We start from the raw sequence: 13,921 nt of genomic DNA on the forward strand, positions 1-13,921 counted from the left end.
TGAACACACGAGCTCACGTTTGATATCAATAAATACAAAATATTGCGCAGAACGCGTTTCTACAAGATCTGCATTTTGGTAGCGATCGGGCGCCGTTTTCGAGCAAATTGACCTTGCTTGGCAAACTGCTGTGACGAAGACAACTGAGATAGAAAAAAATAACAATCCGAGCTCCAAAGGACGGCGTGCCAATTTGTCCTAAATCTCATGACCAAAAAAGCCCATAAATCGCTAGTCTTTTAGAGGGCTGAATTTTTATACTGATGTCATTTTTACATGCAAAGCTATTATAGAAGTGTCCCTTTAATAAAATAACACAATAATAATGACAATAATTACGGCCCCGATTTGAAATCGTTGATAAAATTGATTGCACTTATCGTTCCTTATTGATGCTAGTTGCATTCTGACCGCTTTCAGGACGTTTTCTTTTGGCTTCAGACATGAGCAGAAGTTCACTCCGGCGTCGAGATGGCTGGACGTTTGCCGACGCTGTGTTCTTTCTTCCTGTCAGGGCGGCAGCTTCGTGGTGTCCTCGGCTAAAAGTCGCATGCTGCGCGTCTGGGCTGACGCCTCCGGAAGCCTTCAGTACCGAGCGCTGCAACAGGGCCAGGGCGTGTTGTCGGGCATTGGGCGCCGAGTGTCCAGCCTCTTCGGCATCCTGTCGCCGCCGGCCAACGACACCGTGAGTGCTTTCGGCAGGAATGTGTTCATTGTCATGTGAGGACCAAAGCGATGAATCGGCTCGCGGCGTGAGCATGAAAACATGAAACTTTTCTCTGCTTTTATTGGTGAATGAGGCCTATTGTAATTTGCTGCAGGGGAAGTTGATTTTTATCGCAAATGTGTTTTTTCATTTCATTTATTTTTGTTCCAAATATGAAGTGAAAGTGAAGTTGTGACAATTGGCTGATTGTGTGGCTGTTGCAGCTCCACAGCGTGCTGTGGGCGGCCGCAAGCGGCCGTCTCTACGCGCTGACCAACTCCCGCCTCAGCAAATGGGAAGTGGATGAGAGCTCGGAGCAGCAGACGGTCAGCTGGGACGTCCAGCGAGCTCTGAGCGAGAGCATCGGCGACGCCATTTGGGTGAGTAGGCAGCAAAGGTGGCCGACTCGAGTCGCATGACTAAGTCGCTAATTTTCCCTCTTGTGACTCGAAAATCTTTTTTTTTTTTTTGCCTTATAGTTTGCCTCTTGTATTTGAAACTAAAGTTATTTAGTTATTAGAAATGCACCAATAAAATGCAATGTTTGGAACTCAAAAACTATAGAGACCACATCCACAACGTTCACCTTTGGCAGGCGCTCCAGGTGCATCAAAACAAAGACTAACAGACTGAAAAACAGTTTCTTCCCGAGAGCATCTCCATGCTGAACTCTCACACACAATTACCTTGCAGAACAGCGACATAATGTTTTTATTTATCCCATTTTGTATTTATTTTCTATTTAATATTTAATTAATCTATTTTATATATATATATATATATATATATATATGTATGTATACGTGCGTGTGTGTGTGTGTATAATTAAATTATTGTTGTATTGCTCTCTCATCTCGTTGCACACTGACTACAATGACCATAAAGGGTTTTCTGATTCTGATTCTTTATCAGTCAGATGCAGGTAAGCTAGATGTGCGAACGGTGAAGCTGAACAAACTAGATAAGCTCGACTGTTTAGCTCATCGATAGCTAATCAAATAGGAACTAAACTCGATGTTGGATTTCATTTAATCTAGCAGACAAAGAAGCGATGGAGAGTGTTATCTTGAAACTCTCCCATTTTTAAAGGGATCATCATTGAAGTATAGACATCGACGGCTGTGCCGATAATTCAATATTGATATGCACCGCGATAGTATATCGATAAATTATCGATCCGAATAAAAGAACAATGAAGCAGATTCGACCTATGACCGCCCAACTCGTCACAAACTCCCTCCCACTTAGGAAATACAACTTGAGGCTCACGCTTGTGCCGCTGAGCTAGCGTGACTCAAAACAAACCAAAAAAAAATGGTGGCGAAAGGTCGACTTTCCGGCCGACTTGACGAAACGGCCCTCAGTTCCATCACACGGGAGCTCTGGAGAAGCGAGGCCGGCTTGCGTAATAATTAAGCCGATGACACTCAAGTTATTTCAATTTTGAAATGACTTTGAAATAAACTTATTACATTTATTTCAAGATGACACTGCAAGCCTTAAACAAGGCGGCTTGTTTAAATCATTGTGTATTTAATTTATTCTGAACAGAGTGTTTAACTTTTTTTCTAATTCATTTTGAAGGTTGTATGTTACATTTTAAAATAAAGCAAATTGGAATTCAGCCCTTTTCCCTTTTTTATTTTCAATAGTAAAAAAAACAATGAATAATAATAATAATAATAATTCAATGTATTTCTTGCATCACAATATATTTGTCTGCCATATCGCCCACCGCTATCAACATCTCTACATAGACTCTTGGTTGAGTGCTTTTGTGGTCGTGAGCAGGTCCGCCATGTTTGATGTGTCAGAGTCTCTGTAAATGAATGCACGTCAACTTTATTGAACGTCATAAATGCACGCACAACTTCCAAAGTTCACAAAGTTAATGTCTGCCATTCAACCGTTTGCGCGCACTGATTGATTTGGCGAACAGGCTGGCAGCTTAAAATAATTTCCATACATCTTTCGTCCCACATTCAGCATGTTTCAAAATTTGTCATCATACTGACAGCCGGAGGTGACGGCCGCTCCGTCCCCATTTTGGGTGCGGAGGATGAGAAGTTTTTTTAAAAGGACGGACTAAGCAAGTGGCTTTGAACTCATGTGGTGGTGGTCCTTGTCATGTGCTTTGTCTTCCGCCTTGTTTCCCTCCACCAGGGCTCAGAGGGCAACTACGACGACATACGTGACGGCGTCAATGTGACCTTTCTGGATATGAAGCTCAGCCAGTGAGTTGGCTGTCGATCTTTTCTTCTCCTTCTTTTTCTTGTCTTGTCCTCAAACAAAGCCTCGTGCTTGCAGGGTCGGGCTGACGCTCCTGGCTGCAGCCTGGCACCCGTCCGACACGCCGTGCCTGGCCTACTTCTGCCTGATCACCCTGCAGGATCTCGGCGCCGCCATCTCAAACCAGTTCACCGTGGAAGTCACCAACTTTAACCCCCATTTCCAGGTGAGTCCCTCAAGAACGTCAGAGGCTAAGAGTCACAGCCTCTGCGCCACCTTTGCAAGTGGACCGAGTGGGCGTGTGTGACTCAGGAAAACCGTTCTCAGATTGCACCACATTTAGTAGGCGTGGTCATGCCACGTGTGGCACCCATAAATTGGCGCACCGCTTTTTGGGGGGAGAAACTTCAACACCCAATGCAACACCATGAAATTTGGTTGACATTTCTTCCATGACTAATAGGGAATAAAAATATTGTGAGCAAAGATAACATGATGGTGGAAAAAGTGACACGATAAAATGTTAAATAATAGCCTTTGCGATATTTTTTGTAAAATGGCCCAGCTCTAGCGAGTACCAATGCGTCCTGAACTCTTGCTATGTGAGGTTTTCTTTAACACAATGACAACAATTGTGACCAAAGAAAGACCTTTCTTTCTGACTGCCAACCTCTGTTGAAGACTTTCTGATTTATGCTTTACGTATTGGTAGCGGCGTGTGTCGGTCGCCGATACCTTGGAATAAGGCCGGTATCAGCCCGATACAGATGCCTTGAGGGCGGCGCAATATATGGAAAAAAAAAATGTATGTCACGACAATAGCCTATGCAATATGCATATCGCAAAGCCATGCAAAAAAATTCTCATGGAATTGTATCATTTTGTCTGAATTTGACCCGTCGGATGCAAACTAAAATGCGTGTAGGGGAATCAGAAGGAATTTGCGCTTGCTTATTCTGAAAGAAATGTACTTCTTTCATATTACTAAAATTTCTTTTGGTGCATGTTAAATATCACAATCATACTCATTGCTATCGTCAACAGCCATATCTCATATATTATTCCATCAATTCTCTGGAATTGTCAATTGTTTTCTCAGAGCGAGTCTGAGCTGCACGCCACGCGTCTCCTGTTGCCGCCTTCTCCCGGCGCCACCGCCTTCCTCTACAACGAGGAGCTCATCTTCGCCTGCTCCACGGGAAGCGGCAGGGCTGGCCTCCCTGACGAGAGGATCCCCTTCAACCGTTCTGGTGGGTCCCTCGACGAGAATGAGAATTTGCGCCCAATGTTTTTGGAGGCGATTTGAGTGTGCGTGTCTTCCGTAGGTGACGCTGTGTGCGGCGGCGGCTGCTGCGCCAACCTGCCCGTCTTCTTCTCCATGACGAGTGGTCTGGTGGCCGTGGTGGCCCGGGAGAGTGCCTCCATCCTGCCCGAGACCGTCGAGGATTCGCTGTGCTCGTCTCTGGCGGCGGCACCAGAAGTAAGTCGCCAAGTGCGTGCGCGTGTGTGTGTGCGTGTGTAAAAGGTCGGGAAGCACTGTTCTAAATGAAGTTAATGATCATAAAATGAGACGAGTCCTGGTGTTCCCATCAAAGGTCTCCATGATGGAGCAGTCCAGCCGAGCTGAGCCAGTCGCTCCAGAAGACAAACCCAAACTCCTAAAGGCAGCATTCTTGCAGTTCTGCCGGTAACCACCGACAATAAAGAACCTCTTTTTTAGTGAATGCCGTATAGTCTTGGCCCTGAATATCAAATGCATCTTGAAAATGACAACTTTACAGCATCTCTCTCTCGCTCTCTTTCTCTTTCTTATTCGTATTGATTTTTAGTTCCTGTATTTTCCGGAGTATAAATTGCACCAGTCAAAACATGTATTGTGAAGAACAAAAACTCATTTCTTTTTTTGAGGACACTAGTGAGTGAAACCAAAATTTCTCACTTCCTTTTTCCATTTCAGACATGGGTCTTTGAGTCTTTTTTGGAGCGTCCTGTAGTGATGAACAAATTCACCCAATTTCTTGTGCATTGGTGTCAGAGGCAGTTTTTTTTTCAAACTTTCCAAAGGTGGAGTGATTTTCACGTGCTTATGTTTGGGATCTTTCTAATTCAACAATATCTTGTTCTTCCTCTTCCTCGTCAGCAACGACCTCCTGGGCGCCCAGGCGCTTACCGACGAGCTCTTCCCGACCGGTGACGACGCAGTGGAGGGCGGCGAGCTGGACGCCATGGTGACCCAGATCAACCTGGACCTGCTGGACGACTACCCGGCTTCGGACCCCCGCTGGGCTGAGTCTGTGCCCGACGGTGAGGATCAGGAATCGCGTTTTCCAGTTAGAATCAGAATCAGAAATGCCTTTATTGTCATTGTACTCAAGTGTGCAACGAGATTAGAGAGCTCCCCTCTCCAGTGCAATACAACAATAATTTTAGATAAATAAGAGAATAGTTAGTGTCGTTTTAACGGGATCAATTTCAAATTTTCAAGTGATAAATTTGACGGCATAATGTGATAAGTTCTGATGTTAGCGTTCGGTAAGGTTGACTTTCACAAGTGCTTGAGGCTTTTTGGCTCTTTGCCGCAGAGCCCTCGAGAACAGCCAGGGAAGGCTGCATGAGTGAAGTGCAATTCAAGCTTGGTCTTGGGACAAATGAAACTTGTACGACCTTTTTTCTTCTTCCAGAGAGCGTTGGGTTCCCACTGACATCCCTCATCATCCTCCATCAGCTCGAAGACAAGATGAAGGCCCACAGCTGCTTTATGGACTTCCTTCTGCAGGTACGCAAACACCGCCTCGGGTCTTCCGGACCGCTTTCACAGTGCCTGTCGCAGCGCTCGCTTTGGGTTCTGGTGTTGGTGCTGGACCGTGTTCACTTTGCTTCACTCTGACCAACCCGGCCGGACCCAACTTCTGTTCTCTTTTGGTTCCTGCTAATTTGGGATTCATTCCATTGGTTTTTGATTTATATTTCATGAGCCAGGACCTGCAAATTGAGCCCAAAACGCACGATGGGTGGGCAATCTCTTGTTTGCTTGCCACACATCCTAACTTGGTAGTTTGACATGATCACCTCTTCAAACTGGCAGCTTATCGTTCCAAACTGCGAAGTAGCATGTCAAACTCCAAATGGCCCACCCGTTCTGTTCCAATCAGTGGTCCGACTCGCGGACTACCAGTTCTTTATTGTTCTTGACCTGGCTTTGGCCTGACTTGACTTGACTTCTCGCCTTGCTTTTCGAAGGTCTTTGATGTGGTTTTTGACTGGCTCTGGTGTTTCCTCACCTGCATCTTGTCTTGCTTTGACTGTTTTTTCTCTTGCTTTTTGACTTGCTTCTCGACTGAGGCATGATATTTCTTCTTCTTTTTCTTTGGTTTTGTTTTACCGTGATCTTGATTTGCTTCTAGTTGATTTTTGACTTGCTGTGTGACCTTGCTCTTTTTTATGATCTGGATTTTGACCTCGTTCATGACTTTTTTTTTTTTTTTGAACAGCTGCTTATTTTGGCTCGATAGTGCTGATCAAGCACGGGCAAAAGCTCGGTGTGAAGGGCAAACACTTGGTCTTGAAATTAATATTTGACAAGGTTGTTGGATTTTATTCTTGACTCTGTTGCGCGTATGATCCCGTCAGGTGGGTCTCCTGGAGCGTCTTAGCCGCATTTGGGTGCGCGCGTCGCCCATGGCCACGCGGCTGCTGCTGTGCGAGCATGCCGAGAAGCTGCAGGCGGCCATGGTGTTGAAGAACCAGCACACCAAGCACGGCGAGCTCGTCAACCGGGCTGTCGCCACGGCGCTGCAAAGGAATGAGGTCACCGTACCGCCAAACCTCACCGGGGCTGACGTCTTCTTCCGGGAGGTGAGACGGTAGTTTGGGAATTCTTTTTGGTTTCATTTTGACTTCATTTTTGTTTGTTAGCTATTATTAGTTTGGCCCTTTTTCAGAAACGCTTAGTTTGATAGAAAAGATCAAACGTGCTAACCGTTTATGACGTCTTCTGTGAGCGCTTTTTTTTTTTTGAGAACGTTGCTTCTGTGCAACACACATTAAACTGGTCACAATTCCCAGACGACTGTTCGAACAGTCTGAAAAAAATAAGTGTATTTTAAAATCATTCCCAATGGCTCGGGCATTAAATTAATTGCCGTAGATAAAAACAAAGTACATTTTTGCTTTTCACTAAAATGAGTGTTTTTTGTTCCTTTTTTTGTTAAAAGCATATTTGCTTTTATTTGTTTTTTTTTTCCATTTTAGATATTTTGTTTGTTTTAGTTCACGAAAATTTCCTTGAACGGAACACGACTCATCGGGATGTCCATGGTGCTCCCACACTTTATCGCCGTTCATTTTTTTTTAGCAGGTGCTCCCTTTATTGTATTTTCTTGTTTGTGTTGGCGGCTCCGTGTGAAGTGTCATGACCATTGCAACATGTTTGCTAATTTCCATTTCCCTGTTTATGGTTTGTCGCGTTGCATTCTAGCGTTCGGATTTCGACAAAACGAAGTGATTTGACCGGACATTTTTGCGTTTAAATATTAAATGTCTTGCTGTTTAAATATACAGCTTGAAGCAAATTTCCGTGTTGTACCTCGCAATTGAAGAATTTTCTTTTCATGACAGTTGCCGACGAATACTTTGAAAATTGTCTTCAGTTCAAAAATGTTGAGTCTGGGACAGGTAAAACTTCCATTTTTTTAAACCCAGTTGTGTGTGTGTGTGTGCGTGTCACAGGTTTCACAAATTGCCACCATCTTTGATTGTCTTCTGGAGGAGGAGGAGAGGAGCTTGAGCGAGAACCCGGTGGACTCGGCGCAATGGGCTGAGGTGGTTCTGACCGTCAGCGCCATCATCAAGGTGAGCGCTGATTGGTCGAAATCGAGGAAATCTTATCCGATTTCCGTCCTTCTCCCCGCAGAATGAATGTGTTTGTGTTACGTCAAAAGTCATTTGTTTTATTTTTTGACTTTTGAAAACGATGATCAACATTTTTGCTCATTCTGATATGTTTCGGACCAAACCAGTTGCCGAATCATAATTGATGTCTACGTGTGTGCGTTTGTGAACTCTTTTTTTAAGTGTGCTTGTCTTTTTTTGCAGGATATGCTTCACGCTGCAGGTCAGTACAGAGAGAACAAAGCCTCCGTGTACAGAGCGTCTGAACATTCCGACGTAGAAGCTGAGTACATCCCTTGGACGGGTGAGTCTCGCCACTTGCTTCGAACGCTTCCTGAATAACACGAAGCACTGCGGTAGTATCTATAGGCAATTGCAAACACTTGTTGTTATTTTGGGGAAAAAAAAACAAATAACAAAATAATCAGTCGCTTGCTCAGTGTTTGATTTTTGATTCCCGATTGGAAACGGAATGAAGTAACGATGTACAAATTGATATGCGTCCTGTTCCTCATCCTGCTCTTGGCGGTCCTCCTCCTGTAGCGCTGGGCGGCGTCGGCGGCGTCCGCACAGTCATCTCCCGCCAGTACCAGATTATCCTGCGCTCCATGTACCCCCACGCCGACTCGGAGCTGCGTAGCGTGCTGTGCGAGCAGCTGGTGCCGCTGTTGGACTTTTACCTGGGCGGTTACGTGGCCCAGCTCAACTCGCTGAAGCTGCGGCAGGGACAAGAACGCTACAACAGTCTGGAAATGGAGTACAGTCAGCGGCGATCCGAGCTCCTGGTGCCCCTACGTAAGTTAATTAACCCACGTGCTGTACACTGGGGGGAAAAAACAAAAAACAACCACCATTATTAGCAGCGATATTGAAACCAGGATTAATGCAAACGATTATTCATTGATTTCTTTCATTTCTTTTCAAAAAACTATTGTTTATTCTGCTATCAATACTCCACTTGTGAATTCCACAATTCTGCAAAAAGGGAATAAAAGTTTGCAATGAAGGACTTTATTTTTTTCTTTACAATAGGGTTGGAACTGACGATTATTTCAGTATTTTGTTGATTAATGCATGGTTTCCACTTGCCACAGGCATTGAGTCATTAATTGTATTTTACAAAAATGAAAAACAATTGAATGAAAAGCATCGCTGTTCATGCTTTTGTTTGATTAAACATTTATTCATGACTGTTTGGTCTCCGGCCGATGCGCGAGGTCAGAACACTGGATGTTTGGAATGTTGCGTCCTGTGGACGAGCTCATCCTGTCCAAAGCGCACCCGAGAAGAAAATGAAGAATGTCATTTGATGACTTGACGACGGTGTGACTTGTGTGTTGCTTCAGTGGAACTGGGTCAGTACCAGTGGGTGGCGGCGCTGGCTGAGAAGTACTGCGACTTTGACATCCTGGTCCAGATGTGCGAGCTGACTGACAACCAGAGCCGCCTGCAGCACTACATGAGCAAGTTTGCCGACCAGGTAGACCGCTCATGCCATCTTTGTTGGTGTCCTTCTGCGTACATTTTAGCTCAACGCTCCCATTCGTTTCAAAAATGATCTTTCACGTCCTCGTATCGGGTTTGCAAAATAATTTGGGTTGTCGATGAGGGCCGGACGCACCGTGTTGAAATTTGAACGAGCGGTTTTCTCATTAACGTGAAAAAACAAAAATCTGTATGATTCGTTTAATATTGGCTATCCTCGATATCTGTGGTTCCCAAGCACTGGGCTGCGGGCCACAGGCCTCTTTGGACCAGGCCGCAAAGAGGAAAGAAAACAAAACGTACAGTACTTGGGGTTTATTTCTTATCCGTGGCTGCAAAATTTTTCATTTGGAAAAATGACCGGATTGTCTCTGCTCCACCCGAGATGCTGCGAAATTCCTCCGTTTTTGTGACTTTGTATTTATTATGTGCTCTCTTGTTCAAGCGTTACCGTAGTGACCATATTCAAGCATTGTCTTTCCTTTGTTACGGTGTTGATGTTCGTAAGGGTACCTAAGACTTCGCAATACATTTGCCCCCCACTGCGCGGCCCGTCCTCACCTTAGTTGCCGACCCGCGGAAGGTGTGGACGCGTATGGCCCCGTCTGCAGCGTGAAAAACGTCAGGGACCGCGGCCTTAAATGGTTCTCTCTATAAATCCCCCAATGCATCTTGAAAAATTGTCAACCATGCCGGTCACTAGAAAAGAAAATGTATTGTTCTTTTACAGGAAAAAAACCCCGCAAAGGCAAAATACCGCGTGGAATAAAGTTCTTTCTTTGTAAGCATTTTGCAAAATACAACGTAGTGCCCAGAGTTATTCACTCATTCTCCCGTCCTTGGGCACGAGACAAGGATGGTTCTATAGCGGTCCTCGTTTTAGTCGACGACTTCGTCCACGTGATATCATAATCTTTTGTTTGTGAAGACAGTGCACGTCTCCCCCTGGCTTGCAGAACTTTGCCGACTTCCTGTTCCGCTGGTACATGGAGAAAGGCAAGAGAGGAAAACTTCTGTCGCAGCCGGCCGCTCAGCACCAGCAGCTGGCCGGATTCCTGCAAGCGCACCAACACCTCAGTTGGCTGCACGACATCCACGTTGGCCACTACCACACCGTACGTCCTTCCTTCGCTCACCTCCCACCAATGACTACGTGCGTCCTTCAATTCATTCCTGTGCTGGTTTGCGCGCAGGCCCAAAGGACGCTGCTCAAGCAGGCCAACCTGGAGACGCGTTACTTTGCCAAGAAGAAGACTCTGCTGGCTCTCAGCAAACTGGCGGCGCTGGCGTCCGATCTTCCAGAGCACGAGCTGGGAAAACAAGTCGACGGTAAAAGCTTGAGTCAAGCGTCGGTCTGTATTTTGTTTTTTTGTTTTTTTTTCGAGATTGGACGAGGGGTGGAGATACAGAATAGGTGCACCGACCCGTGTCGGTCTGTCAGACGGAAGCCCGTGTGACACGTGTCATGGTAAATTTTTCCTCGAGAAATATCCAAGTTGCCACCTAATCGGGCGCCGAACTTAACTTGCAGCGATCGCCGGTTCAAAGGGTTCGTTCGGCTCGTTACATGACTTGAAACGGTACCGAGGACGTCTCTCGCGTTCGCCTTGACACGAGGTCCATTCACATATCGTCGGACATTTCAAACCCCAACAGCAAAGGGTATATCAATGTGTTCAACATTAAGAAGTACAAATCTCGAAACAATCTCTAAAAGTTGCCTTGGCCCTATATCGAAAACAATGAAAGGGGGAAATGCTCTTCTACTTAATAGCAATCGATGTTTCCATCCTTCATTCTGGAAGTTGGAATGTCGAGCCTGAAATATCTTAAATAATAAACAATGAATCTTTTGGTGTCCTAACAGTCCAGGATATTGATAAAAATATTAGCCGTGTGTAAAATATGTGAAACGTTTCTCATGTTCTGTTATTCTAAAGTGTTCAACATTTTTCAAAATATATTTTTGATGCTATCAAAACCATTGCGATTATTTTGTTGAACTCGTACAAACAAAACAGATTTGAAGTTGTTTAGCTGACAGCTATCATTTCACTGCTTTCTATTGTTTGTGGCATTGTTTCCTTTCTTGTCTTTTTTTAAAGTTATATCAAATGATTGAGAGCCGCTGCTTGTTGCAAACAGGGTCTTATTACAGCAAAAAAAATGTATCTTGAGTCATTGTCAATCTTTATACATCACCAAAACTATGATATGCCAATTGAGATTACACACACGCAAATATGGTCATGCTCTACCGCACCCAAAAAAAATAAATAAATAAAATAAAAGAGCGCGACCGCCTGAAAAAGTTAGTGCAGTAAAAAAAAAAAATGTTGCACTAAATATTGAGAGTCCGTGAGGAGAAAGGGGGCGACAAACTGTTCAATAAATGAGTAAAATACATCTTAAGTTGGGGGGAAAAAAAGAAAAGAAAAATTATGTCGCTGACCTTCAAAATAGGAGCGGTGCGGGAGTCATGCTGGACAGGATTTCTTTATTTATTTTTTGTCAAAACTATGGGATGGGACAGGAGTGAAAATCAACTGCGAAATATGTTGTTTCCACCCCACAAGAAATATCTCCATTTTCATTCTTCCGCATTTTTCCCCCCAGCAAATGTTTCCCCACATTTTTCACCAAAAAAAACATGTTTTCATACAAATGTGTTCCCCCCAAAAATATTATCCCAAAAACTTTTTCCTCATTTTTTTGACCACCAAAAGTTCCACAACTTCACACTAAATGAGCCCCCGATAACACAAAGCGTACCCTTACTTTGCCCCCCAGCCTAAAAAAACACTTGTTCTTAATCAATCAAATGTTTTTCATCAGAGTATTTTTTTCTCCCCCCAAAAATCTCTATCTAAAGATTATCACTCCAAAAATGTTTTTTTCAACCAAATATGCTCTGCAATACATTTAATGGCCTAGTTGTAATAAAAGAAAATTCCCCCAACACACGCACACCAAAGTAGTATGTGAAGCGCATCCTCTGTGTCTCCTCAGAAATTGTCGAGCAGGAGCGCTTCCTGCTGCACCAGGAGACGTTGCCCAGGCAGCTTCTGGAGGACAAGCAGCAGAACCCCGATAGCATGCCGCTACTCGGCGCTCACCAGCTGGTCCAGGTCAGACACCCTCTGTTGACCCTGGACACAAAACACACAGCTGAAGAGCACCAACGTGCGGAAGGAACATTTACGCATTGACCCCTTTGGTGGCAAAGCACTACTTTTGACAAATTGAAATGATTGTTATATTTTTCTTGTGTAGGCCTTACCACAAAAAAGTTGAGATTTTCACTGGCTAAGAAAAACAAAACAAAACAAAGAAGGTCACAAATGAATTTGTGAAGATCAAAAATGTACCAGAATGTGCAAATGCATTCACATGACTTGCTTTACTCCAAAAATCTTTTTGCTCGTTTATATTTTCATTGGATTTTTTTTCAATCCAGTGGAGAGCTGAAAGCCAACTTGTGTACTTGTGCGCAGCTTTACATCTGCGGCGACAACAGGAGGGCCAATGAGTATGACTTCAAAAAGGCTTTGGATCTTCTCCAGTACATCAATGAGGTCACTTGCTCTCACTGTCGCACACAACTTTCTTCGTTCTCCACGACATTTTCGACAGCCTTTCGCAATTTGTGCATGCGTTGTTTTTTTTTTTTCCCCTCTTTCAGCAGGAAAACGACATCAACATCCACTCGCTCAAGTGCCAAATCTTTGGAAAAGTTCTCAGGAGAGACGAGTGAGTAATTTAATTGCATGGTTGCCAAAAGTATAAATAAGATACAAATTGAATCAAATAAGAACACATTAACTATATTTATCAAATGTCCAATAAAATAAAATATATTTTGAAAAAAAGTCTCAGAATTTCAATTTTCATGTCAAAATATTAGAATTAGAATTAGAAATGCCTTTATTGTCATTGTACTCAAGTGTGCAACGAGATTAGAGGGCTCCCCTCTCCAGTGCAATACAACAATAATACAGACAAATATATAAATTAGATAAATTAGATATGCATTTAACCTGCGAAATCCAAAGACTAGCCATAACATATGAATGCAAATATTCACAGAGTATGATTAATCTTTGAATTTATTTTTTTGCTCCCATATCTCAATTAAAATAGGTGAAATGGTGGCAGCAAAATTCAATTATTTGTTGAGAAATTTGTGCATTGATTTCTATATGATTGGAAATGCGGCGGAGATCCTTGATAGTCGCGACTCCGAATTCAGGTCTGACTGGTTGGGTATACAATACACAATCCAACCTTGTAAAAGAGCACAACGTGAAATGGAGAATGTTGAATGACGAGCTGACGTTGGTCTCCTTTCTGTCCTACCTCAAGTTGGTCATCTGTTGACGGCAATGACGACCCACTGCAGGCAGCCAAGGACAGCGTCTTTGTCAAGATCCTCGCCATGCTGGCTCAGGAAGGTGAGTCCATATTGTTTTTTGTGTGCGGACATATATATATATATATGTGTGTATATATGTATGTACATACACACGTTTGGACTCCCACGCCTTAGCAATTAATTGTTGTCGACGATGCTGCCTGTATTGTCTCGTGGTGTCATGCCTCTGCTGATGCCAC

The 13,921-nt window shown here is 43.9% G+C and overlaps 1 protein-coding gene across 2 annotated transcripts in view; it reads left to right on the forward strand.

The window, feature by feature from the left end:
- LOC148332845 (nuclear pore complex protein Nup133-like) overlaps positions 1-13,921 on the forward strand; it is a 17,402-nt gene that overhangs the window by 3,141 nt on the left and 340 nt on the right. The window contains exons 5-24 of one of the 2 annotated variants that reach the window (XM_088303479.1): positions 515-685; positions 931-1,086; positions 2,870-2,940; positions 3,014-3,161; positions 4,035-4,185; positions 4,261-4,415; positions 4,531-4,622; positions 5,076-5,239; positions 5,617-5,711; positions 6,566-6,790; positions 7,664-7,786; positions 8,030-8,129; positions 8,369-8,620; positions 9,172-9,305; positions 10,267-10,425; positions 10,504-10,639; positions 12,320-12,438; positions 12,805-12,885; positions 12,993-13,060; positions 13,673-13,761. In XM_088303479.1, coding sequence (XP_088159605.1) covers positions 515-685; positions 931-1,086; positions 2,870-2,940; positions 3,014-3,161; positions 4,035-4,185; positions 4,261-4,415; positions 4,531-4,622; positions 5,076-5,239; positions 5,617-5,711; positions 6,566-6,790; positions 7,664-7,786; positions 8,030-8,129; positions 8,369-8,620; positions 9,172-9,305; positions 10,267-10,425; positions 10,504-10,639; positions 12,320-12,438; positions 12,805-12,885; positions 12,993-13,060; positions 13,673-13,761 — 2,689 coding nt within the window. The remainder of the gene's footprint in view (positions 1-514; positions 686-930; positions 1,087-2,869; positions 2,941-3,013; positions 3,162-4,034; positions 4,186-4,260; positions 4,416-4,530; positions 4,623-5,075; positions 5,240-5,616; positions 5,712-6,565; positions 6,791-7,663; positions 7,787-8,029; positions 8,130-8,368; positions 8,621-9,171; positions 9,306-10,266; positions 10,426-10,503; positions 10,640-12,319; positions 12,439-12,804; positions 12,886-12,992; positions 13,061-13,672; positions 13,762-13,921) is intronic. The other variant, XM_088303480.1, reaches the window with a different exon arrangement.

The sequence above is a fragment of the Idiotropiscis lumnitzeri genome, chromosome 8, assembly GCF_059441095.1.
Source record: "Idiotropiscis lumnitzeri isolate Australia: NSW breed Sydney's pygmy pipehorse chromosome 8, RoL_Ilum_1.0, whole genome shotgun sequence".
Classification (NCBI taxonomy): Eukaryota; Metazoa; Chordata; class Actinopteri; order Syngnathiformes; family Syngnathidae; genus Idiotropiscis; species Idiotropiscis lumnitzeri.